Source organism: Meriones unguiculatus, chromosome 3, assembly GCF_030254825.1.
Source record: "Meriones unguiculatus strain TT.TT164.6M chromosome 3, Bangor_MerUng_6.1, whole genome shotgun sequence".
NCBI lineage: Eukaryota > Metazoa > Chordata > Mammalia > Rodentia > Muridae > Meriones > Meriones unguiculatus.
In genome coordinates, this window is record NC_083351.1 from 3,502,878 (window position 1) to 3,527,899 (window position 25,022).

The following is a 25,022-nucleotide window of genomic DNA, read 5'->3' on the forward strand; positions in this document are numbered from 1 at the left end:
TGCACTCTGTGAGAAGAACTGGCTGTCTGGTCGACATAGTAACTATCCACACAAGCACTGCAGCTAAGTGAGATGTAAATGAGGGAGAATACCCCAGGCAGAACAACAGCGTGGAAAACAGAATGCCCATGAATAAACCTAGCAGGAAGCAGTCAGAATCCACATCTGTAACTATAAAAAGTCAAAAGATGCAGATACCGTGGCTGGGGAGACGGCTGCTGCACAGCAAGGGCACAGACTTTGGATCCCCAGAACCGTGTAAATGGGGAGCAAGCTGGCTAGCTGTATTGGTGAGTGTGCCGGCTACAGAGTCATCTGAGAGGAGGCAAGCCCAGCTGAGAAAGGGCTCCGTAAGACGGGGCTGCAGGACTTTTCTTAATCAGTGATCCATGTGGGGGCTGGGGGTCGGTCCACTGTGGGTGGGGCCACCCCGGACCTTTGTTTCTGGGTTCTGTAAGAAGGCAGGCTGAGCAGCAGCCTTCCATGGCCTCTGCATCAGCTACTGCCTCCAGGTTTGAGCTCCTGTCCTGACTTCCTTCAGTGATGAACAGTGATAAGGAAATGTGAGCCCTTTTCTCCCAAAGCTCCTTTTGGTGTTTCATCACAGAAATAGTAACCCTGACTAAGGCACTGAGCTCCAGGCTTGCTTGAGAAATCCTGCTCAAAGGATAAAATGGAAAGTGATCAAGAAAGACTCCAGACACCAACCTCAGGCCCACACACATGAGCCCACACATGCAACATGCATACACACATGCAAGCACACCACACACACACAGTTTCACTACAATGCCCCATACAAACACAAAGTGTTTGCACAGCCAAGGGGGCAAGGAAACAGGCTCTTGGTCACCTGACCAGCTCCCAGGCCCAAGCTTTGGCTTTTCCTGACTCTAGGGAGAAAAGGTGCTCTCAAGCAGGTTCAGGAAAGCCGCCTGGAAAGATGATCATAGTATGCAAAGGTGCTCTCTGAGCCATGAGTGACAGAGAAGAAAGATGCTTCTAGCTGGGTCTCTGGAGTCAACCAAAGGCAGCTGCCAGGCAGAAAATCAAACAGCTTCTTCTAAAACACAATACCCATCACAGAAGGACCTCTGGGGCAGTCCCGGCCACAGATCTCATCTCGTCTCAAAAGGAGACGAGAAGACACATAAGCTCCATGCTTAGCCGAGACTCGGTTCACCACAGCAGAGGGGACAAGGGAGCTCCTAGGAGGCAGCCCTAGCACCCCAGGCTCCATCCGGGCTGGTGGAGGCCATTCCCCCTGTTCTGTAAAGAAAATCCAGGTCTACGGCTACACCACCCTGAACACGCCCCATCTTGTCTGATCTTGAAAGCTAAGCAGGGTCAGATCTGGTTAGTGCGTGGATGGGAGACCGCCTGGGAATACCGGGTGCTTTGGCTTTTTGAAAAAAGGGGGCTGGAGAGATGGCTCAGAGGTTAAGAGCACTGGCTGTTCTTCCAAAGGTCCTGAGTTCAATTCCCAGCAACCACATGATGGCTCTATAGTATCCATAGTGAGATCTGGTGCCTCTTCTGGCATGTAAGTACACAGGCAGAATAATGTATAAATCTTTAAGAAAACCCTGAGCGCTCAGCCTGAGTATGAGCAGGAGCCATCACCAGGACATTCACCAAGACACTGCTGCAGTGAGAGGCCAAAGGGCCAGAGGCCTCAGGCATGGACCTAAAACAAGCCCAGGCTAAGTGTTTGATGTTTCATTGCAATCCTCAATGTGACTGAACTAAGAGGCACATGAGGCTGACAGATGGCTCAGCAGACAAAGGCTCTTGTGACCAACTCTGACACCAGAGTCGGATCCCCAGCGCCTACACTGTGAAAGGAAAGAACCAAGTCCCAACTCTCTGACATATGTACAAGCACACACATAAAATTAAAGAGAAAAAGATGTCTATGTCCTTGAGGCACTTTTCCAAATGGAGACCTGTCTTGAATGTGGGCAGAGCATGCCCATGGCCTGGAGGTCCAGACCGGATAGAAAGGGGACAGGAGAAAGGCAGCTGAGTGCACATGCAACCCTCTGCTTCCTAGTCAATGGTCAGGGTCCATGATCCCCCGACCCCCACTCCTGAGGCCACCCCGGCAAGCCACTGCCTTCCCCACCAGGATGGGACCCTCAAAGCAGGAGCCAAAAATCAGCCCTTCCTTGCCAGCCACGGTGGAGCACACCTTTAGTCCTGGCACTCAGGAGGCAGAGGCAGGCAGATTTGTAAGTTTGAAGCCAGCCTGGGCTCGCAGCGAGTTCCAAGCCAGCCTGGGCTCCACAGCGAGACGGTGCCTCAAATAAACAAATAGCTTTTCCTCCTGTCAGCGCCTTTTGTTGAATTCTGTCACAGCAACAGTAACTACTACGAAGTCCATGATACCAGCACCAGAGACCACTAGGGAGACAGCACTGCCCGAAGACCAGCACCAACGTGTTCTATACCAAGACCATCAGCAAATATGTAAACAAGGAGTTAGAACAACTTCCCAGCCATTTGGGGAGGGGGCTGTCTCCTCATGCAACACCCTGCAAGCCATGCTTTCACTCCCACATGCCTACGGAAGATGCAGTTACCTTGACATGCACACGCAACAGGAGGCTGCCTGGTAGGTCGGCAATTGGGCCCTCACTGCATTCTCATGCTTTGGGGAGTGTGTGCCATCATTCAGTGAGCTGGTAAATATGCTGGGGACCATGGCTACCTGCAGAGAGGCAGCTCCATGGGGACAAACAAGGTACAGCATCCGCAGAATCTCAGCCAGGAAGCCATCTCCCCAGACACTACCTCTTGAACAACTCACAAAGCAGTTTATCCCCAAAGATAAAGTGCAATGACAGGGCTCTGGCGGCTCTGAGTGTGCTTCCCAGCTTGCTTTTAATAATGAACAAGTGCTCAAGGCCAAAGCCTGCACTGAGACCCAGGTGGGAGGGAATGAAATGGGCTGGGCTTTCAACCGGCACATTCCCTGGCCCAGCTGGTCTCCCTCCAGTCCGGATGGGGCATTTGAAGACACCCTGTTCACAAACAGGGATCTCGGCTCTCAGCTCAAGGATGCATAGCAAAGCCACTGTGGGAATGTGGAATGTGTCCACCAAACAATGAGAAAGCACGGGGTGCGGGGCTAGAGGGAGGACACTGGGTGGGAATCTTATTGCTGGAGCAAAGCAGAGCTTCAGTGACCACGGGAATGAAGAGAGACGCGTCCGGGCTGACCATTCCATGCAGTGGTGGCCCCCACGGTGAAGGGCTGAGCCCATCTTTTCGGATGGCTACCAGCTATTCACAGAAGCGATGGCAGGATTTCAGGTCTCTCAAGAAACCTGGGAGGAAGAACGCAGAGAGGCTGACCCAGAGCGGCAAACACTAAGCTGGCGTCGGGACACGGTGATCAGCACGTGCTGCTCTGCTGCTCTGCAGCAGTTTTCCACACGTTTATATAACACACACACATATCCGGGGGTAGGGAGATGGCTCAGGAGACGGAGTGTTTGCTGATAAGCATAGAAACAGGAGCTCATGTCCTGAAAAGCCCTGCAAAGCACAGGCAGGCATGGCGGCAACGGTAACCCCAGGGCTTAGGAAGCAGATGCGGGGATCCCCAGGGCAGGCTGCACGGCCAGGGTAACCAGAATTGCAGGACTCTCGTTTCAGGGGAAGACTCCTGTCACAAATTCCAGGCAGCCTCACACATGCGCGCGCGCGCACACACACACACACACACACACATCCATGCTCATACATCCATAGAACATGTGCGCACTCTGCACATGCACACAGCCATACACACTTACAATATGTACACGCAAAACGTTTGTAGATGAAAACAAGCTGTGCCTGGAGCTTGCCTCCGGCTAACTCCGCATGGATGAGGCGGAGATGAAGGAGCCGCCCATCAGGCTGGCAAGTGCTGAGGCTGCGTGGGGTGCTCCTTACTATCCAGTCTGCGCTTTCTGCGCTTACATTTCCCAACATGCAAAGCACCTTGTGAGAGGAAAGAAAAGGGAGCAGAGAGTCCACATCCTGGGTGAGTAACTGAAGATGCTGCTGTGGTGGGCCCGTGCCGCTGGGGGTGTGTGCCCCTCCCGGGCCGTTAGAGCCTGCAGACAAGGCTATGCAGTGCTGGGTCTCCTGCAGCCCAGGCTGGCCAGGAACTCACCACACAGCTGAGGATGGCTCTGAACACCTGATCCTACTGCCTCCACTGCCTAAGTGCTAAGATCACACTGGGCCGAGCAGTGCCCCACAGGCCTGGTTCTCCCACAGCCCACCCCACGGTGCCCCTCCCCCCACATACACACATGCACTGAGCAGCACATTTTAGATAAGGCACCTAGTGATGAAAAAGGCAGCCAGTAATGAACGGTTCACTGCAGTGACTGAGACCTGAGGTAGACCCCAGGAAGGCCTAGTGTGAGAAGGAGACAGGAGAGTCAGGGCTCTGCAGCAGGGAAGAGTCAGAGCTCGGTGGGCGAGTGGACTCCAGGCCCTCCCTGCCCAGGCTCACCAACCCTCCTCAGAAAACTGCCCAGCAACAAAGGCCTATGGGCACACTGAGTCCCGCTGGCCGTCCACTACACTGCCTGAATCTTAAGAACAGCATGAGCTGTGTCTCCCCAGGGGATCCGCACCCACATGGACAATGTCCACCCGCTGTCTCTCTCGCCACCAAACCTACAAATCCTTACTCTTAATTATGATGTAGAAGCACATAAAGTTCACTTTAAAAAGCCGTTTATCACTCATGCACATTCAAGCTTTACTACACTTCAGAGCAAATGAAAAACACAGTAAAATGGCCTCGTTTTTCAAAATAATTACTAGTTCGATAATTATGAATTAAAGCTGTCATGATGCATGGAGCTTACCAGGCCATGTCCTACCATCAGCCTGCAGCATGCCAGATACCCAGGAGGATGGTGAGGCAGAATAAGGCTGCTTCCTAGGACCACGGGCCACATTTGCTACCAAGGCTTTATACGGCAGAGGAGACACTGGCGCCTGCCAGGCCTCTCCTCAGCAGCGGGCATAGAAGGGGACTCACACTGCCGTCCACTCCTGAGGGGCTGCTGAACACGTACTCCAGCTGGAAGACGATGGTGAAGGCTGCGTGGCTGACCATCTCTGGGAGCCGCAGGCGGCTTCTCAAAACCAGAACCTGATTTCCGGAGCTGGTCAGAAACACAATGCAGGAGGTGTTGGGACACGGGCTGCCATCCCGCCTGTGTCCACCTCCCCACAGTGAGCAAGAGGCACCCCAGCAGATCTGCTCAGCCCACAGTGTTGATCACTCAGTCTAAAGCCACAGGCAAAGGCTGCAGACTTCCAGAAGAAGCCACAGGGAAGACGGTCAAGTCACTGAGCGTGGCCACAGAGTCCCTCCCAGCACTTAGCCTCCTGATGGCTGAGCTCCACAGAACACTGACGGATGGGGTGTGGCACCCTACAGTGACATCTCCAAGGTGGGGGCTCAACAGTGTAGGACTTGAAGACTTTGGAAATGAATCCCCAGGCCCATCCAGGTGGTATGCAGGGGCTCTTCAGACCCTGAGCTGGAAGCTTCTAAAGGACTAGCTCCAAAGCTGCCACAGAAAAAATAGGGGTTTTTTCTAAGTGTACAACCCTGAGGTTTATGCCTGACAGGTGTGACTGACAAAGAGGGTACAGGGATGACCGAGGGGCACCCCAAAGGGCAAGCCCACCCTCATTTTACCACGGCCCCTGGTAGTTCCCTCTCACCACCTTTGGGGGTGGGGCCTTGCTTGGCCCACAAGGAGATACCTGTTCTTAGAAGAGGCACTGACTCTCCTGCTGATGCTGGCCGTGCGTGTCAAGGCCAGGTCCGTCTCAGGAACAAGCACGACCACTTGTGGCCTATGCACGAAGCCCAGGCCATTGTGGACACAGACATGCAGGCGTCGCTCCAGGACCTCCAGGGTGCCGCTATCCACCAGGCTGACCCCCTACAAGAGACATGGGATGGAGAGAATGAAGTCCTGCATGGCTGGGAAGGGACTGGCCAGAGAAGACTGGTTAAGCAGGCAAGCAGATGGTGGAGGCCAAGGGAGAGTCTACAAAACCTCAGCTCCTTCTGTTGGTCTGGATGAGCGCTGCAATGATGCAGAGGCACTGGAGGCAGAACACACCCAGTGTCCACTTAGCCCATCAGGATGGTGGGTGGGAAGAGGATGCATGCTCAGGCAACAGTTCATAGGCTGACAGAAATGGAGTCTGCCCCAAGGCCACAGCTGGACACTACAGACCTCCATCTTAGCGAGGGCACCCTAACAAAGGACAGGTGTCCCTCCCAACTCTCAGTGTTTATGAAATTACACGGTCTTTACTAGTTATCTGGGACTTTCTTGTTCTTCAATGTCCATTAATCAAGATGAATGGGCCAAACCTCCGCCTGTTGGTCTTTGGTTAATAAAAATAAAACAATGGAGCTGTGTGAGCCTGTCGGCTAGGAAGGAAGGATACCAAGGGGAAAAGCCCCTCCACAGTATCTGTGAGAGCCTCAAGCCCAACAGAGATGCTCTTTGCTGCTGCAGCCTTAACTCCCTCGATCTGTTCTGCAAAGTAAGAAGGCAGCGAACGCTGCTTCAGCCCCATCTTCAGCCCCATCTTCAGCCCCATGCTGCATGCTGTATGGAACAGACCCACAAAGTCTCCTCATCTGCAAACACATCTCATTATAACTAACAGAATGAGAACCAATGGAGCCGCCCACTTATTCTCAGCTCATGACAAACACCGTTAACACACAGCTCTAGGCACAGTGGACGAAACAGCCATCTTCATGGGGCAGACACTCCCAAGACAGGCCTGAAGATATATCCCTGTACAGAGAAGAGGGCCAGGTGCTTATGAGAGAGAGAGTGCTGTGATTTTTGGAGAGGCCTGACCCTGGAGAAAGGCCATGCAAAGATCTGCAGGAAGGAAGCCCAGGTCATAAGCACAAGGAGGCAGAGTGAGGGAAGGAAAAGGGTGAAGACAAATCCATAGGGGGATGAGCCTGGATCTCTGCCTCATGAGAAGCTAGAGTCCACAGAGGTTTATAGACTAGATGCCTGCTTCTGAAAGACCACTTGGACCACAGAGTAAATGAAGATTTTCCCCAGGATCCCTAAGGGAACACAGTGTACAGCACCTCCTTAGAGGATCATCCTACCATATCTGTGAAAAAAAAAAAAAAAACAAGTCACAAAACCAGCCACAGCCAACAACCATGGAAGCTGCCAATGGAACACCATAGCTTTCCAGACCTACTGCAAAGACTAGGCTCAGCCTCTGGAATTCTCGGGGCAGATTCAGCAGGCTCCACCCAACACCATCTCCACCCAGTACCCTCCGTGCCAGGCAGCCTAGGAGCTTTGGCCTAGGCTGGCCACACAGCAGCTGGGCTGCACAGCCTGTGCTCAGAGGCATCTGCACCTGAGCAATGGGAGTGCTCATGCCTCTGTGTGCATTAAATCTGCTGGGAGCTTCATATTCAGGGCAAAGGCTGTGGTCTGAGATCGTCACTGCCAGCTCACCCCCGGGGAACCTGCCAGCAACCTCCAGGTCTTCTTCCCACTCAAGACCCCACTACGTAAGTGCCCAGATACAAATAGAAATGTTCCCAGAAGGTTAATAAGGACACATACAGCCCTCAGGACAGATGGACACAGCACAGTGAGCAGAGGAGCCACACCAACAACTGACAGAACAGCACCACAGAGCCACAGGCAAGAGAAACTAGCAGAGGAAAGAAGCCAATGGTTTCAGAGGAGTAGAGGTCAAGGTCAGCACCCTAGAGGTTCATCTAAGGGTGAGAGAATGGAAGCAGAAGACAGATGTGGGGCCTGGACGAGAGGAACACAGCAGGAAGAGGCCTTTCTTGTGGCTCACCCTCCCCACACATACACACAGGCATACCCACTGGTGCACCCTGAACCCTTCTGAGGGTTTGGCAGGAAGGAGATGCCCCTCAGCCTTTCACACCCTGTGATGAAAGTGCTCTCTTCTGTTTAAAGGTCAAAAGCAAAGCCTCTGTCTGGTCTCAATAGAGGCACAAAAGATTTGTCCACAGTCAGTGCTAGTAACCCATTCTTTATGCCCAGAAAATGGACAGCAACATCCATTCTCCAGAAGGAGGGGATTTCCATGTGGCTGCCAGCCAAGGAGCAGGGGGAAGGCCATGCTGGCCCAGGCAAGATGGAGCAGGGCACAATGGTTTCATGATGCTGAGCTTGGGAGACTGTGCTCTCACCACACACGCAACAGTGAGGGCAATGATTCAGAGAAAAGGGAAAACAGGAGTCCCCCAACTGCAAAGGTGTTCTGAGGCTCTCGTGGTACACTAACAAGCTGCACAAAATATCTGAGAGGACCTGTGCCAGAGCAGCAGGTAGGACTCAGAGGATGAAGCTGAGTGGACAGCAACAAGACAGGGCTGGAGAAGAACCGCAGTGCATCCTGTGTGCAGGTTAGTCTCCACCCTGAAAGTAGCCAACATGTACACTCCATGTACTGCCCTCATGATGGCCACTTCAATGCCCCTGCCCAAGGTGATCCCCCAAATGCCCTACCCAAGCACTTGAACAAACCCCTGTTTTCAGAAGCAACAGACAGGAATAGTAACATGCTCCCGACAAAGAGGCATTCACAGGGCTGTGTCTACACAGTTAGGCAGAGCTCAGAGTGTCTCATGGGAGTACATTACTGACAGAAACCACTATGAGGAGCCACCTGCAGTCAACTCCTCAAGTAAGCCACCTCGCCTCAAAGGTCATTAGTAGCTGCAGGGTATTTTATGTTTCCCCATTGGATGGGGTAGTTTACTTTTAAATGAAAACTATTTCACAGTCTATGAAAATTATCAGCGGTGTTGCAGGTTGTCAGCACCTTTTACAGATGAGAGAACCTCCTGCTCAGGGCGTGGCCTGGGGAAAATGGGCCCTCCTAGACCTACTTTATCTGACAATCCAGAAAAAGAAGTGCCCTCTTCAGCCATAAAAAAAAAAAAAAAAGAGGGGAGGTGGGTGGTAAAGGCAGAACCATCTCCCAGGATGCCACAACAGCAACACCAGAGGCTGGTCGTCCCAGCCCTGCCACCACCCACACCTTCTCTGTTCAGATTAAGCTACAGCAGGGTGAGATATGAAGTAATACCTCCCGAAAGCGGTCGCTGATAAGCAGTTCCAGAAGTTCCTCCTCAAACTTCTCCAGGGAGGGGTACAGGGTGAAGAAGAGGTCATCTAAGTGCCATGTGGTGGGCTTCTGGAAGCGAGGCTTCCGCAGGGCATCACCTGGAAAGAAAATAGGGTTCATTTGTGCTGTCTCGAGTGAACAAGCAGAGGCCACACACCATGCTCCCACCAGTCTTGGGTAAAGCGATCAGGACTTGCAGGCAAGAGAGCCATTCAGACAGACTCCAGATCCACCACAGGGCAAAGTGGGCTGAACCACTAAACCGACCCAGCATCTGCCAGGTGGAAAGGGTCCTGCCCTCCTCCAGCTTCATCACCTGCATCTTCGGCAGGCCTATGGCCAGCTGTGCTGTTTCTCACACTATTGACTTATCTGAACCATCTTAAGCATGCAAGAATGTGATGTGCATGTTATAGGCCCAGGAAGAAGCACAGGTGGCACCACAAGAAAACCCTCTGCTCTGACCCAGAAGCACCTCCTGGGGCTGCCTGGGCCAGAAAGGAGGAGGCTGACCCTAGAGCAGGGCTCAGGATCCACACTGAGGGCAGGATCCAAGCACACTGGGGATGTCTTCAGAAAAAGCCAACCATTTCCCATAATCCCATGGAACCTGTGCCTTATCACTGTCATCCCCATCTGCTCCTATCTCTGCCTCTTCCTATGCTTTCTGTGACTACTCATGCATTTTGTTAGTTACTTACTTAGGGTTTTTTTTTAAGTTTTTCTTTTTAAAGACAGGGTTTTTCTGTGTAGCCTTGGCCTCCTGAGGGCTGGGGAACAGCTTGGCAGCAGAGCCAAGCTTGAGACCCTGGCCGCTGCTCCAGAGCTCTGCTGCCAAGCTGTTCCCCAGCCCTCAGGAGGCCAAGGCTGGGAGGAGGACAGCTGAGTCTACTGAAGAGACCACAGCAAACAGAGCAGAGTCCCAGGAACACAAAGCTCTTGGCTTTCTGTGCAGGGTCAAGCATAGAGACAGGATGTAGTCTCTCCTGAACTTGCTGAGTAAGGACTGTTGGTGGGATTTCAAGTCTTTACAATATAAAGATGCTTAATGCCCTTAAACACCCCACTTAAAATGCTTACGCTGGTGAACTCTGTTACGTGTATTTCAGTACAACCAAGAAGTAACAATGACAATGTCACTGGTAGCACAGCCCAGGAGGGGTGGTTCTCCTGGCATAGCCATGGAGACAGGAAGTATGGTGTGATAGCACTGCTCAGGATAAGTCACTGAGCCAGCTAGAGGCTAAGACATGACACCTCCACCAGGCCACACTGCCAAGCTACTCAGGGACTCGTGGAAATCTCCGCCACCTCCACCCATCTGAGCGAGCCCAGGTCCTCCAAGGTTTCGCCTGAGCTAACCCAAACTCACAGCGGAAAGATCCAAGGGCAGCTTACCAGTGTCCCCGTGAGGCGGAAGGAGGCCAGGGATCTGCTGCAGGCCTGACACCAGGAGGTTCTCGGGGATCAGGTGGAAGGCGGGCTCCAGGGGCGGGTGTGGCTTCAGGGTGTACTGCAGGCTACAGTTCTCCATCAGCGTCATGTGCTTGTTCTCTGTGGGAGGAGCACCAGACATGGCCGAAACTCAGGCTATCTCCAGCCACAGAGCAAAAGCCCAGAAATGCAGAATAAATGCCACGAGTAGACGGCTTGTTTTCCTAAGGGCTGGAGACTACATGTGACATCAGGCATGTGGGACACACCTGTATTCTCAGCACTGGGGAATCACATGCAGGAGGAATGGGAGCTCCAGGCTAGAGCTGCCTCAAACAAGCAAGAATAAAATAAAGGCAAAAAGGACTAGGCCAGCTGGGTATGGTGGTGCATGCCTGTGACCCCAGCACTCAGGGAGGCAGAGGCAGGCGGATTTCTGTGAGTTCAAGGCCAGCCTGATCCACAAAGTGAGTCCAGGACAGCCGGGGTTACACAGAGAAACCCTGTCTTTAAAAAAAAAAAGGACCAGGCCACATACTCTCAGTTGAAATTGAAACAACAGACTGTTTCTTAGCTTTTGTTTATATTGTGTGTGTGAGTGTGTGTGTGTGTGTGTGCACGCGAGCACAAGTGCACTCAGACCCAAAGCTGGCTCTCATCCCACAGAAAAGAGTAACTCTTTGGCTGACTCACACTCACACACACACACACACACACACACACACACGTATAGAAATACTTGTACACAAAACATGCCTATATGTACCTACATGTATGTGTAGATGCATGTATGTACACAGTGCAGGGAGGGAAAGGTTAAAGGACAATCTTGGGTGCTGTTCCTCAGGTTCCTTCCACTTCTTGTTTCAAACAGGATCCCTCATGGCCTGGAATTTCATCAAGGAGGTCAGGCTGGCTGGCCACTGCGCTTCCGGGCTCTGCCTGTGTCCATATCCCAGCTCAGTGCCACCATGCCTGCTTTTTCCCTGGGTCCCCGGGACCAAGCACCTCTGCGTCTCTGTGCTCGGGGACAGTTTCATTGTCTATTGCTCAGGTTGACCCCGAACTCTAAAAACTAAGTGACCATCCTACCTCGGCTTCCCAAGTGGCCGGGACACCACCATGTCCAGCTCTGCAATAGTCAAGTGTTATTCTGATGAATTCAGTCTCTTTAGCCATAAAGCAAGCTGTGTGTGCAGTTTCTACATATGGCTGGGAGACAGGACAGCACTCATGCTGACTTCCTGAGCCATAGCCTTGTAGGCGGCAGGCCCTGGAAGGCACAAGGAGGAGTCGGAGACCGAGGCAGGCTCCTCCTCTATCCACTGCAGAAGCAAAGCCAATCAAGCAGGAGCCCACAGCCACTGCAGAACCTGCTATACCCTAAGGGATCAGACTATGAGAGACAACCAGGCAGGGCAGAGCAGAAGGCCATCAGGAAAGTCAGGAGCTTGAGATACATGCCAAGACCAGGCCACTCTCTTACGTTCTATGGGATCCTGGAGAAGTGGGTGCAGGAGGGCTCTGGGGGTGCCATGATACAGCCTCAACCTGAGAACGAGAACCAGGAAACCATGTCAACTGCACACATTTCATGAAGACATCACTCACCAAAGACCAGGGCAGCTCCCGGGACCCCACCTCCCAGAGCTAAATGGGTGCTGGTCACATTGCTGCCTAAACAGAGGTGGCTGAGGTCAGTACCAGCTATCCACATTATGACAAACATGCCTCGAAGACCTGCAGCCCAACGAGCAAGAGACTAGAAAATGGGCTCAGCCATAAACCACACTCACTGCTCTTCCAAAGAAACTGAGAGAAAGGAATAATAATGAAAACGATTTTATTATTAAATGGCCTAACTGAGAAGTGCCAGGAAGACAAAGCCCAGCCCCATCGCTGGAGCAGAGTTCCCACGTCTTGCAGTGTCTGGGGGAGATATGGAGTTAAGACACTGGGCAGGGACTGCTCCTGGCATCTGCTGGGGGAGGGCAGGATGCTGCTGAGGATCCTACAGTGTAGAGGTCGGCCCCACAGCAAAGAGTGACCTGAGAGTGAGTGGCTCCAATTCTGAGAAACTCAGACCTAGAGACACAGGGTGAGCTTGAACCCGTGCTGAAAGGACAACCCAGAGCTTCCCCGTCTCTGTACACGGCTTTCTAAGCAGCCTGGCCTAGAGCAGGCACGGAACAGCCGCTGCTGAATGACCAGTACAGTCAGCGTCCCACAGCTGCCCAAATCCCACAAGGTAGGCCACACCTCGGGGCTTCGGCCTGTGTGCATGCCACATCAAACCCAACACTCAGACCCAAAGCCGGCTCTCACCCCACAGAAAACAGTAACTCTTTAGGGGTCTGAGAATTAGCACCAGACGCACACACACACACACACACACACACACACACACACACATCTTGTATAGAAATACTTGTACACAAAACACCCATATACCCAGGATAAAATAATTAAATCTTTAAAAGAGACAGAGAGAGAAGAAAAGAAAAAATGCAGAAGGTACCGTTTGTCCTGGGCCGCAGAGGTGGGAGACTCTGGCTTATTGCCAAAGATGCGCAGAATTCCGAAGCCACAGGACAGTGACTGCAGGGTGTCGCCCCTCTTCCAGCCTTCAGCGACCACCTCCACCACAGCCACGATGTTCGGGTGGCTCACGGTCGTGTGGAAGTAGAAGGGCTGCAGGAGAGAAGGCAGAGGCTGCTGCTGGGGGTGACAGTGTCCCGAAGGCAAGAGTGAGGGGGGGACGTCCTCCCCTCCAGGCCCTTTCATGGGCACACCACGAGCATCGGGCCCCACCTAGTGCTCTTGTGAGGAGGAGAACACAGCACTGTGACAAGACCCTCCCAGGCTGGGGTACAAGCTTGGGGGCCGCAGTTCACATCCTAGAAACCCACGCAAATGCCAGGTGGCTGTGACAGCCTCCTTGGAATCCAGGCCTGGAAAGCAGAGGTGGGATACCCAGAGCCAGCTGGCGAGCAAGAACAGCCGTATCAGTGAGCTCTGCATTCGATTAAGGGACCCTGTGACAATGAGGAAAGTGGAAGAGCCATCATCCCTTCCTAGTTCAGCTCAATGTACTTGCTTTGAGTTCAAACTGACGAGGTCACATTCCCAATATCAACCTAAGGCTGTCAAATATACTCACACCCATGTGTGCACACCCACACAAATACGTGCACACACGCACACACATGCCTACACATACACACACTTACACACACACGCACGAGCTCACGCACTTCCTCCCCTGGCTCAGTTCAATGCACTTGTCTTTAGTTCTAACTGACTACATTACAAGCACGAGAGACAGAGATGAACCCTGGGGCTGGACTAGTCAACCAAAGGCCTCAGGTCCACAACCTGGTGTGAAGCCTCCAGCTGAGCACAAAGATGCCCCCTGCAGACCGGGCCGGGCAGGGCAGAGGCCGCCAGCGCCTTGTGATTGAAATTCTGCTAACACTCCTATTAAGGAGTCATTACCACAGTGTCACCGAGAAAATGGTTGCTGTAATCACAGACTGTCAGCCGGGATAACAGAGGGGTGCATTAAAACATCGGCCACGAACTATAAATCGTTATTCTATTATCTCTTATTGTGAAATGATGAAATAATGACCACTTGTAGCTGACAGCTGGCTCAGCTGAGACAGTTATGCTTCGGGTCACTGCTGCAGAGCCCTGCTGGGCCCTTGAGCCTGGCACTCTCTCACCTGAGTACTTACACCTGTGCACAGCGGTTTTCTGAACACTGCCCTCCTCCTCTTTCCGGCAGTGAAACAAACATTTAAATTCTCGTACGAAGCAGTAGGCATGGCCCAGCAGGGGTTCACCTAGAAACTATTACACCTGAGAATGGGACCAGGGGAACAAGTCCAAGCAAAAAGGAAGCAAGCACAAGCATACCATGCCACTTAGGCCCCTCCCTTCACTGCCACCACGGTGGGAAAAACAAAACCAAAAACACCAAAAACAGAGCTTTCCCATCCTCACAGTCCCAGCGTCTCTCTTCAGAGAGCCAGCCTCTGTCGCAAACACACTGAAGGACAGTCCGAGTTCAGTCACATCAGCCTCGTTCCTGGCTGACATGAACCTACACCTGCTCTTTTCCAAACATCCTCTGTCCTTCTAGCATGCTAGAAGGACATGCTAGAAGCCATGCTAAAGACGTCATAGGGGACCTGGGAAACGCACAACCTTCCCCATGTTCAAGGCTCAGGGGCTTTAGAAAGGGAAGGTTAGGCAACCACACAAGGCTTTTGCTGCTCAGGAACAAAGAGCTGTGAGGAACTGAGGATGCCAAAGCCTCCCAGGCTCGGCCCTGTCTGGAATACCTGTGCTAGGCGCAGCCCTGCTCACCCCAGCTTTCCAGCTTGCAAAAGGCTCAGCCAAAATTCCAGACAGCACACAGCCGAGTGGCCCCTGTAAACGGGCCTCCAAACCAGGGCAATCCAATTAACACAGAGCCATACATTTTGAGAAGAAAACTCCAAGTGTCAACTGAAATGGCATGATTAAAGTCTGAGTCAGACCCATCAAATCCCCTGCGAGGAAAGACTGCCGGCAACAGAGGAGTGGCTGCCACAGCACTGTCTCAGGAGTGGACAAGGCTCCTCCCTGACGGGGTAAAGATTAATAAGTCATCTGCGTTCCTGAGGCCTTCATCTTCAAACACGGACACCATTTGCCTAGGGGCCAGGTTCCGTTTCTTGCAGGCACTAACAGCACTGAAAACAGGTCTGACAATGTGTCTCTAAGAAGAAGCTGTACTTGGCATCCCCTACTGACAGCCAAGTTGACCTGCCATCCGTGCTCACAAGACCAGCAGAAAGCTGAGAAAAATTAAACCAGCGTCCTGCAAAGAAGTAGTTCAAAACCTGCCATTAGCTGGGGGCAGGGGTGGAGTGGGGTGTGGGTGTAAGAGCGCTTGCTATGCTTGAGGACCTGGGTTCCCATCTCCAGCCCTAGGTAAAAAGCAGGGAGTGGAAGAGCACGCCTGTAACCGCAGGCAGGGCCGGGATGGTGGAGGCAGAGGACCTGAGCTGGCCAGCCTGCTCAAGACAGTGACAGAGCAGGACAACCTCCTCCCCCGCTTATCCCTGTCACAACAGACACACGCACATATGTACACACATACATACACACACACAGGCACACCCCATAGCCACACAGCAAGAACAGCAACGAGCCCTTTACCTAAGAACTTCAGAAGAACAATCCTCAAAGGCCTCCACAGTGCCATCCACCAACTCAGCCTGGGTTGATGCTTCCTGGCCAGTGGCCATCAACACTGACCACCCCAAGCTGGGCCAACTCTACAAACCCCGCTCTCCCCTAGGACATTCACAGTCTCAGTTCCAAAGCTGGCAGCTTACCCAGCCAGGAAGGTGTCGAGGTGGTAGGGTCACGCCCACACCACCTCACCGCATACCCGAAAACCCACCCAGGCCCCAGTGTGAGCGGTTCTACGGCCGAGAAACACAGATGTCTAGAGGGACAAGGTAAACTTGAACCTTGACTGGAAGACTGCACAGGAGTTTGTCTGTCTGTACATCCAGCTCCCATGCAGCCTGGGATGCAGTGCTGACACGTCATCTGCCTAGTGAGCAGCCCATTTCACGGGCACCTGCTGGAGACCACACGAGTTACGCTCAAGGTGCAGATGAGTTCAAGGTCACAGAGCTGAGTGACCTTCCTGAAACCCAGGCTCTGGGTACAAACCTCAACATATCAGGCCCTTCCGCTAAAGAGCAATTCCTTGGCTATCTTATAAAAGCAGGTGACCAAAACCCCGTCAGCCCAAAGCAAGAGCCACCACAGGGCAGAAGCAACCAGCTTGGAGCCCTCCCTGGTTCCCCGGCGCCTGGCACTTCACTCCCACACAGAGAAAACTGAACCTTGACAACAGCCAATGGCACTGCTTCTGTCAGGCCCCGCTTTATGTTGATTTTTGGAGTGGGTGCTTCTGACCAAGGAGGAACAGCCCTCCTCCTGAAGGCACACAGCAGCAGCTGAGCAGGGGCCGCCCTGTGGAAACAGCTCTCTCAGAGCTGTGTGTGCACGGTCCCTCACGCGCTGGTCAGCACCCCTTCACTGCTCGGCAGCTCTCATTGCTCTGCTGAGTGAGAGCCAGCAAGACTCCATTCTCACCACACTGATCTGAAAATGTCACCTGGCCACACTCTCCACCCCTGGGCTGGCTCATTCGGGGGGAAAGAGACCCTGGTCTGGGTGAGCCTGTCTGTGGAGAGCACCAGTGAGCCAAGGAAGCAATCTGAGGAGAGTTGTGTCCACTTCAGGAGAGATGTGGGATGCGTGCTGTACTGTGGCCGTCAGGATGATGTCTTAAAAGATACTTTCTAGAGGTTGACTGAATTATCAGCTGTCTGATGGGGAGCAAAAGGCAATTCCCCTTCACCAAGGATTATCTCGGAGAGCAGAATGGAGGGAGCAAAGACACTGTTGACCAAGGCACGTCTCTGGTGTCTTTCCTGAGGGTAGAGCTGACTGAACCACACGCCAGTCACATCAGAGCATGCCCAGTCCGTCTGCCATCCACACATAGACCACACAGCCACAGTCGGCCAAGTACGACCCCCGCTGCTGATACCTCCTAACCTCACAGCAGATCTGCCCAAGCCACTGCTGATGGGGAGCCCAGGAGAGCACCTCACACATCTGAGTCACCTCTGAAAGCACCTTAGTCATGTGTGTGTGGCCGCAGCCACGGATCAGCCAGTGATCGCCACCACAGCACACGCTGCCAAGGACCCACCCAGAGCATGCCAACTCTTGCAGGCACACACCACACAGAAGAAAGGGAACTTCCCTCGACTTAGCTGAAACACAATCCCCATGTTTGTATTCTGGTGGCAGGAGACAGGAAGAAGTGGGCTGGCCTGGAGATGTGCCAAAGGCTGCCAGGCCAGCCTCAGTGTTGGGCCACCATTGGCCCAGCAATACGCACAGCACCAAGCTGGGAAGCGTCAGCAAGTCAAGGCCCACACATCACCCTCAGGACTCTCTGGCCACCACACATGGAGCCTGAACACTCTCCTCTTCCCCTCACAGCACACAGCCTCAACCAAAGGAAGACAAATCAAGACTGCTGTCTGGACTGAGGTGGCTGAGCTGGCGTGGCTCCCACCAGCATGGCTAACAGAACCCAGGATCCTGGGCAAAGGTCTGTTCGGGCTCAGGACACAAGGCCACCAGGGGGCAGTGAAGTGTTCCCATCTGTGTCTTTCTGGGTCTCAATTACCTCCCTCAGGATGAATGGCTTTTCTAGTTCCAACCATTTGCCTGCAAAATTCATGATTTCCTTGTTTTTAGTAGCTGAGTAGTATTCAATTGTGTAAATGTGGCACAGTCTCTTCATCCATTCTTTGGTTGAGGGACATCTAGGTGGTTTCCAGATTCTCGCTATTATGAATAGAGCTGTTATGAACATAGCTGAGCAAGTGTTCTTGTTGTATGATGGAGCATCTTTTGGGTATATGCCCAGGAGTGGCATTGCTGGGTCATGAGTACAGCTATTCCCAGTTTTCTCAGAAAGCACCAGATTGATTTCCAGAGTGGTTGTACAAGTTTGCACTCCCACAAGCAATGGAGGAGTGTTCCCACACCTTCGACAGCATATGCTGTCTCTTGAGATTTTGAACTCAGCCATTCTGACTGGTGTGAAATGGAATATCAGAGTCGTTTTGATTTGCATTTCCCTGATGACTAAGAAAGTTGAGCATTTCTTTAAGTGCTTCTAGGCCATTCCTCTGTTGAGAACTTGCTGAGACTGAAGTATCAACCAAAGACCATGAATGAACTGGACCTAGCCCCCCTGGAAAATGCAGCTTAGGTCTCATGTGGGCCCTCTAGGAAGGGAGGTGGGGACTGCATCGGACATGGACTCACTTGCCAGCTCTTTGATCACATTCCCCTCGTAGGACTGACTTGCCAGGCCACAGGGGAAGAGCACATACTCAGGCCTGGTACAACTTGATGAGCTGGGCCGGATGAGAAAGGGCGCACCCCTTTTCCTCTGAAAGGGGATGGAGAGAGGGTAGGGCTGGGAAGGGAGGAGGAATGGAGATACATCAGGATGTAAAGTGAATTCTAAAAAAAATAAAAGAAAAATTGTTGTAGATATAAACATGTTTTTGTTTTAATCCCAGGTGTGGCATATGGGACTGATTCAGATTGTCCACAGCAGCAGACTCTCTGCCTCATGCAGACTCTGAGAGGGGCTCTTTGCCAGCTGAAATTAGCTGAATTCTAAGGACTTTGAGGGGTATAAATATGACAGCCCAAAGGAAGAAGGGGCAGTGGCTTGGAGGAGACGGAGGAGGACTGCTCGCTGCTTTGCTGGTTACCTGAACTTCTGGATTTCCTGAAAATGGATATTGGTATTGCCCCCAAAAGATTCCTGCGACCCTACTCAGCAGGAAGAAGTAACGAGGACTATGTCCCCTTTTCCTTACAACCTTCTTTTTCCCCTACCTGGGGTTGGGGGGGTTGGAAGGGAGGTATAAGCTTTAAGGAACCCCCAAATAGAGTAGTGCCTACAAAATATAGGAAGGAAGGAAGGAAGGAAGGAAGGGAGGGAGGGAGGGAGGAAGCACAACAGCCAACCCAAGACAAGGACAGAAGCAGCATCAGTCCCGAGAAGTGTCTGTCACAACCACTGGGTATTCTACAGGGGCCACCCCTCTGTTACCCCAGGACTGGAGGTGGAAGGCCCTGCTTCCAACCTGGCTATCTAGAGCCTGTGCTGGTCTGGGTCAGGATCACCAGCAGGGGACAGAACACGTGTGCAATAGGCTGCTCCAGTCCATCTCTAAACACAGAGCTAAAGCAAGGGCATAGTGGAGAGGGGCTCTGTCAGGAGCTCCCGAGGCTAAGTGTCTCTGTGCAGGCTTCAGAGAGGGTGCTGGCCTACAACACGGCTATGCGCAGGGTCACCGCCCAGGATACCAAGGGCAGTGTATCCTGGTGGCCATGGGGAGAGGCTCCATTCTCCATGTCCCTGCTTCCTCCCCTTTAAAATGAGCACTCAAGACTCCTGCCCTCCACAGGACAAGGATGAGCTGAGCCTTCAGAAGCCCCTCCAGAGCAGGCATGTTATCATGGCCACTACCATCGTCATTCATCACAGAAACTTGTCACAACCCAAGGTCTCCCTGGGCCCCTGTACATGGGAGGAAGAGAAAACCAAAACATCCCATCCATCTTTATAGGGGCTACGACCAAAGGCAGCAGGGGCTGCACCATGCCCCATCCGCTGTACCATCACCAAGAGACAGAGGACAAACTCTTCCAGGGTGCCAAAGGCACAGGGCCTCCCACTCACTGCCTGTGCTGAGCCAGCCCTCACAGGGCCTCCCATTCATTGTCTGTGCTGAGCCGGCCCTCACAGGGCCACACAGAGCCATGTACAAGATTTACAGTGTGGACTCCTGTCATCACTGACACGGCCTGGAAGACCTTTCCAGGGTATTTGCATAAGCCACCTGATAACATCCTGTCAGACACTTTCAGCTCCCATGACACAGATTTTGCCAAGGCTTTGTTTAATCTTCTGACCTCTGGGGCCATTATCTCCCTCAGCTACTTGTGTTAAGTCTGTGCAGCCTCAGAAGGAGTCATGCCAAGCCACACATTATCACACAGCTGGGTGACAGCCGAGGTCAGAGAGCAGCATGTTCACAGCCAACCTGAGGCTCGGCACTGGCTGTGGCAAAAGTAGCCACAGCATATGAGGAGCCTTAGAGAATAAGCGACCTGAGTAACAACTTAAAACCGCCATGCTCAGCTCCACCATCGACCATGGTACCTGCTGTCACAATGCCAGGCTTCTTCAGCCTCACAGTTTACCTGCCAAAGAGGAGACAGCTTGTAGCCAGCAAAAGCTGTCACCTGCAGACCTGGGCAGGCTCCTCCTCCTCTCCCCTGAAGGTCAAGTATGAAAAGCAGACAGCATGGGAAAGGCCTCTGTGGCCTCTCCAACTCTTTTTTTTTTAAATAAATATATTTTTATTTATAATTAATTTATTTATTCACTTTACATCCCATTTGTAGCCCCCTCTCTCCTCTCCTCCTGGTGCCACCCTCCCTCCCTCTCTTCCCATCCTCCCTCCCCTGTTCCTCAGAGACGGGAAGCTACCCTACCCACCCAACCCAGCTCATCAGTAGCAAACAGGACTGAGTATGTGTCTTCTTCCCCTGTGGCCTGGCGAGACAGTCCCACCAGAGGAAAGTGATGAATAAGCAGGTAACAGAAAATCCATGAGAGACAGCCCCCCCACCCACTCCCCTTACTAGGGCACCCACATGAAGCCCAAGCTGCCCATGGGCTACATCCGTGTAGGGGGCCTAGGTCCAGTCCATGCATGGTCCTTGGTTGATGACTGAGTCTCCACAAGCCCCTCTAGGCCCTAGTTAGTTGGCTCTATTGGTCTTTTTGTGGAGCTCCTGTCACATCCTGGTCCTTCTATCCTTCCCCCACTTTTCACAAGACTCTCTAAGCTTCGCCCAATGTTTGGCTGTGAGGCTCAGCATCTGTTTCGATCCACTGCTGGTTGGGGCCCCTCAGAGGACAGCTATGCTAGACTCCTGTCTGCAAGCATAGCAGAATATCGTTAATAATGTCAGGGGTTGGCCTTCTCCCATGGGTTGGGTCTCAGGTTGGGGCTCAACCTCTGCTCCATCTTTGTCCCTGCATACCTCGTAGGCAGGGTAAATTTAGGGTCAAAGTTTCTGTGGGTCAGCTGGTTTTCTCCTCCCTCCACTAGTCACTGATCCTACATCTAACAAAGGGCTAATATCCAAAATATATAAAGAACTCAAAAAATTAAACACCAACAAACCATATAATCCAATTAAAAATTAGTTACAGAGCTAAACAGATACTTCTCAACATAGGAATCTCGAATGGACGGGAAGCACTTAAAGAAATGTTCAGTATCCTTAGTCATCAGGAAAATGCAAATCAAAGCAACTCTGAGATTCCATCTTACACCCATCAGAATGACTAAGATCAAAAACTCAAGTGACAGCACATGCTGGAGAAGATGTGGAGAAAGGGGACCCTCCTCCACTGCTGGGGGGAGTGCAAACTTGTACAGCCAGTTTGGAAATCAAAGTGGCGCTTTCTCAGAAAATTGGTAAGAGCTCACCTCAAGACCCAGCTATAACACTCCTCGGCATATACCCAAAAGATGCTCCACCATACCACAAAGACACTTGCCCAACTATGCTCACAGCAGCTTTATTTGTAATAGCCAGAATCTGGAAACAACTTAGATGTCCCTCAAGAGAGGTATAGCTAAAGAAACTATTTCATATTTACAAAATGGACTACTACTCAGCTATTAAAAACAAGTAAATCATGGATTTTTCAGGTAAATGGATAGAACTGGAAAAGGCCATCCTGAGCGAGGTAACCCAGACCCAGAAAGACACACATGGTATGTGCTCACTCATAAGTGGATTTTAGCCATATAGTATAGGATAAACAAACCCAAAGAAGATAAATAACAAGGAAGACCCAAGGGAGGATGCTTAAATCTCATTCAGAGGGGAAACAGAATAGACTGCAGATGTGGCTGTAGAGAGGGAACAGGTAGGAGAGGGAGCACTAAGAGGAATGAGGGTGGAGACCAGACCTGGGAAGAGTGGGGTTGGGAGGACAGATGGCCTCTTCAGCTTCACTAGGAATGACTACTGGACACAGCCATCCACCCACCTCACCATCACCACAGCAGCCCCAGCTCCCCTCACCCCTGCCCTGCCTTGCCACTCGTCCAGTGCCGGTTCCCCGCTCATCCCCTCAGTCCTGGCTTCTGACAGGCTGTCCTGCACAGCCCTGCCTGGAGCAGGTCCCCAGTCCTTCTGAGTCTCCTTAGAACCCTTCACAGCGCACGGCCTGTGCTGCTTTCTGTGTCACGCCAGTGGAATGGAAGCTGTCTCTCCCTGGCACCTACCAGGGAGCCAGCGTGAGCTGACAGCAGCCAAGGGGCTTCCTAGGGAACACGGACCCAACTGGTGCCATGCTACTGCCAAGCCTGCGGGCAAAAGCACCAGTCTGAGTCCATGCTCTGCCACCTTCCACACAGAAAGCCACTCTCCTGAGCCTCAGCTTCCCCACCTGTGATGGTCGCTCTTAACTGTCGTTTTGATAAAACTAGAAGCACCTAGATTGGAAAGCACAGCTCTGGGTGGTCTGTGAGGGGCTGACCACAGGGAGATGACCTGCTGGGAACGTAGATGATGCTGCACCACAGACTAAAAGTCCCAATGGAAAAGGATGGGGAGAGTACGCACACGAGGATAAGCACTCTATCTCCGCTTCCTTTCACCACCATGGGAGGAGAGACGTTGCCACATGTCCCTGCCGTGACGCCCTGCCTTAGCACAGAACCAGAATCAGCAAAGCCAAGATGTGTGAACTGAGAGTGCCAAGTGGGTCCTCCTGCCATTGTCCCCAGCTACTTTTGTAATGGATTTGGAAGCTCGTACACCATTGGAGACAGCAACTTCACTGGTCCGATCCCAGAGGCTTCCTGAGGGCCAAGGGATCCCCATATCCCTGCACACCCTGAGAAGCACATCCACCTGGCTAGGTGTCTGTCTCCTACACAGAGGCTGTTTAAAATCAGAGCGTCCCACCACGAAGACAAGCTTTGCACCAGTGGCCCTGCTGCTCCAGGCCACCTCCGCACACAGGTCTGGTGTGCAAAGGCCCCATCGCCTGCACTGCAGGTGACGGAACCCAGCACACCGGTACCCTACCATAAAGCAGCCCTGCCTGCTGTCATCAGAGCTCACCTCACTGAAGACAATCCGGGGTGGCTGCCTGGAGAGCTGATTGGTGGGCTTCACCGTGGTTCTCCACGTCCTCCCAAAGAAGTGTCTGTAGGTGACATCGAAGAGAGACACCCGCAGATGGCATTCAAACTCCGACCACATGTCGAGGATTCCCTAGGAGGCATCAGAGAAGAGGCCCTGAAGAGCTGCACGGAGCCACCACAGGAGACAGAGGACACTGGGCCTCAGCACCCCCACATTCAGCCACAGCAACTGGTCTACGGAGCCACCACAGGAGACCTCTGGAGGACACTAGGCCTCAGCACCCCCACATTCAGCCACAGCAACTGGTCTTGCTGGAGTTGGAAATCAGGATGCTCAGCGTGGCCTGGCCAATCAGAAGCCTGAAATGCCTTCAGGTGACACAGACTTAACACACAGCCCAGGGCATTAGGGCACCAGAGGCCAGGTCATGTCTGCCAGACACAGGCCTGGGGCTACAGCCATTCTGTTAGCAGATGGAACCAAGAGATGAAGGGTCTGGGCCGAGGTTATCTCACAGGAGACCCTGGATCAAGCCACACCTGAGGCGGATGACACTGCGTCTGTGATGCTGCTTAATAAACCTCCTCTGCTTAATCCTTTTGGGACGATTTCTTCATCCAATTATGGGATGACTTAGTACAAGAAAATCAGATCTCTGAGGTGGGAGAGACCATGTTCAAGTTCAGAAGCAGAGCCTTGCCCACAGCCTTCTACCCACTGTCCATTTTAATCTCCAATTCCTTTGGTTCTCTCTCTCTCTTTCTCCCTCCCTCTCTCTTTTCCTGCCTGTCCTGGAGCTCACTCTGTAGACCAGGCTGGCCTCTAACCCAGAGAGATCCGCCTGCCTCTGCCTCCCAAGTGCTCACATTAAAGGTGTGCAGCACCAAGCTTCCGGCGCCTTTGTTACGGCCTACAACCACAGTTCTTAGGTGAGAGTACTCTGCCTTTCTCTTGTTCATTCATTCAGCAACCTTCATTTGCCATCTGTTCTGCTTCTGCTCTGTGCCAGGCACAGTTCTAGGCACCAGAATGAGGAAGAAAATGCCTAAGGGTTTCCGTGAAGGAAAACTTAGACAGGCCAGTCAGGAAAGGGCTCCCAGAAGATGCATCTGGGCTGAGAACTAAGAGGAACACAGGCCACGGGGGTGTGAGGACAGGGAGCCGGCAGAGGGCACAGCATGATGCTAGGCCCTGAGGCAAGAGAGCTGAGATTCTCAGGGAATAGAGAGGGATGTACTGTTTTCCCCTAGATTACTGTATTCTCATTTTACGTGTCCTTGAACCTCTGGTGTCTGGAGACTCCCTGACAAGAGATGTCCCACACCCTCCCACACAGGCTAATTCTCAAAGATGACCACTGCCTTGCTTAGGAGAGCATCTCTGACAGCAAACCCACCAAAAGGGGACCCTGACCTCCCCTGAATGCTCTCCTCAGCCCTCATACAGAACCTGCCCACTGCTTCCTACAAAACACAGAACAGTGTGCCCAGCCCTTCCCTGTGACTCTGGGCCTTCCTGGGGCCCAGGATGGCCCT

General features: G+C 52.5%; 1 protein-coding gene across 2 annotated transcripts in view; it reads right to left on the reverse strand.

Annotated features, from left to right (window-relative positions):
* Positions 1-25,022, reverse strand: part of Nphp4 (nephrocystin 4) — a 93,581-nt gene that overhangs the window by 58,361 nt on the left and 10,198 nt on the right. For both annotated transcript variants that reach the window (XM_060378965.1, XM_060378964.1), the window contains exons 3-9: positions 23,464-23,616; positions 13,151-13,323; positions 12,119-12,183; positions 10,597-10,752; positions 9,160-9,296; positions 5,788-5,969; positions 5,051-5,177 (exon numbers count right to left, since the gene is read on the reverse strand). In XM_060378965.1, the coding sequence (XP_060234948.1) occupies positions 5,051-5,177; positions 5,788-5,969; positions 9,160-9,296; positions 10,597-10,752; positions 12,119-12,183; positions 13,151-13,323; positions 23,464-23,616 (993 nt within the window). The remainder of the gene's footprint in view (positions 1-5,050; positions 5,178-5,787; positions 5,970-9,159; positions 9,297-10,596; positions 10,753-12,118; positions 12,184-13,150; positions 13,324-23,463; positions 23,617-25,022) is intronic.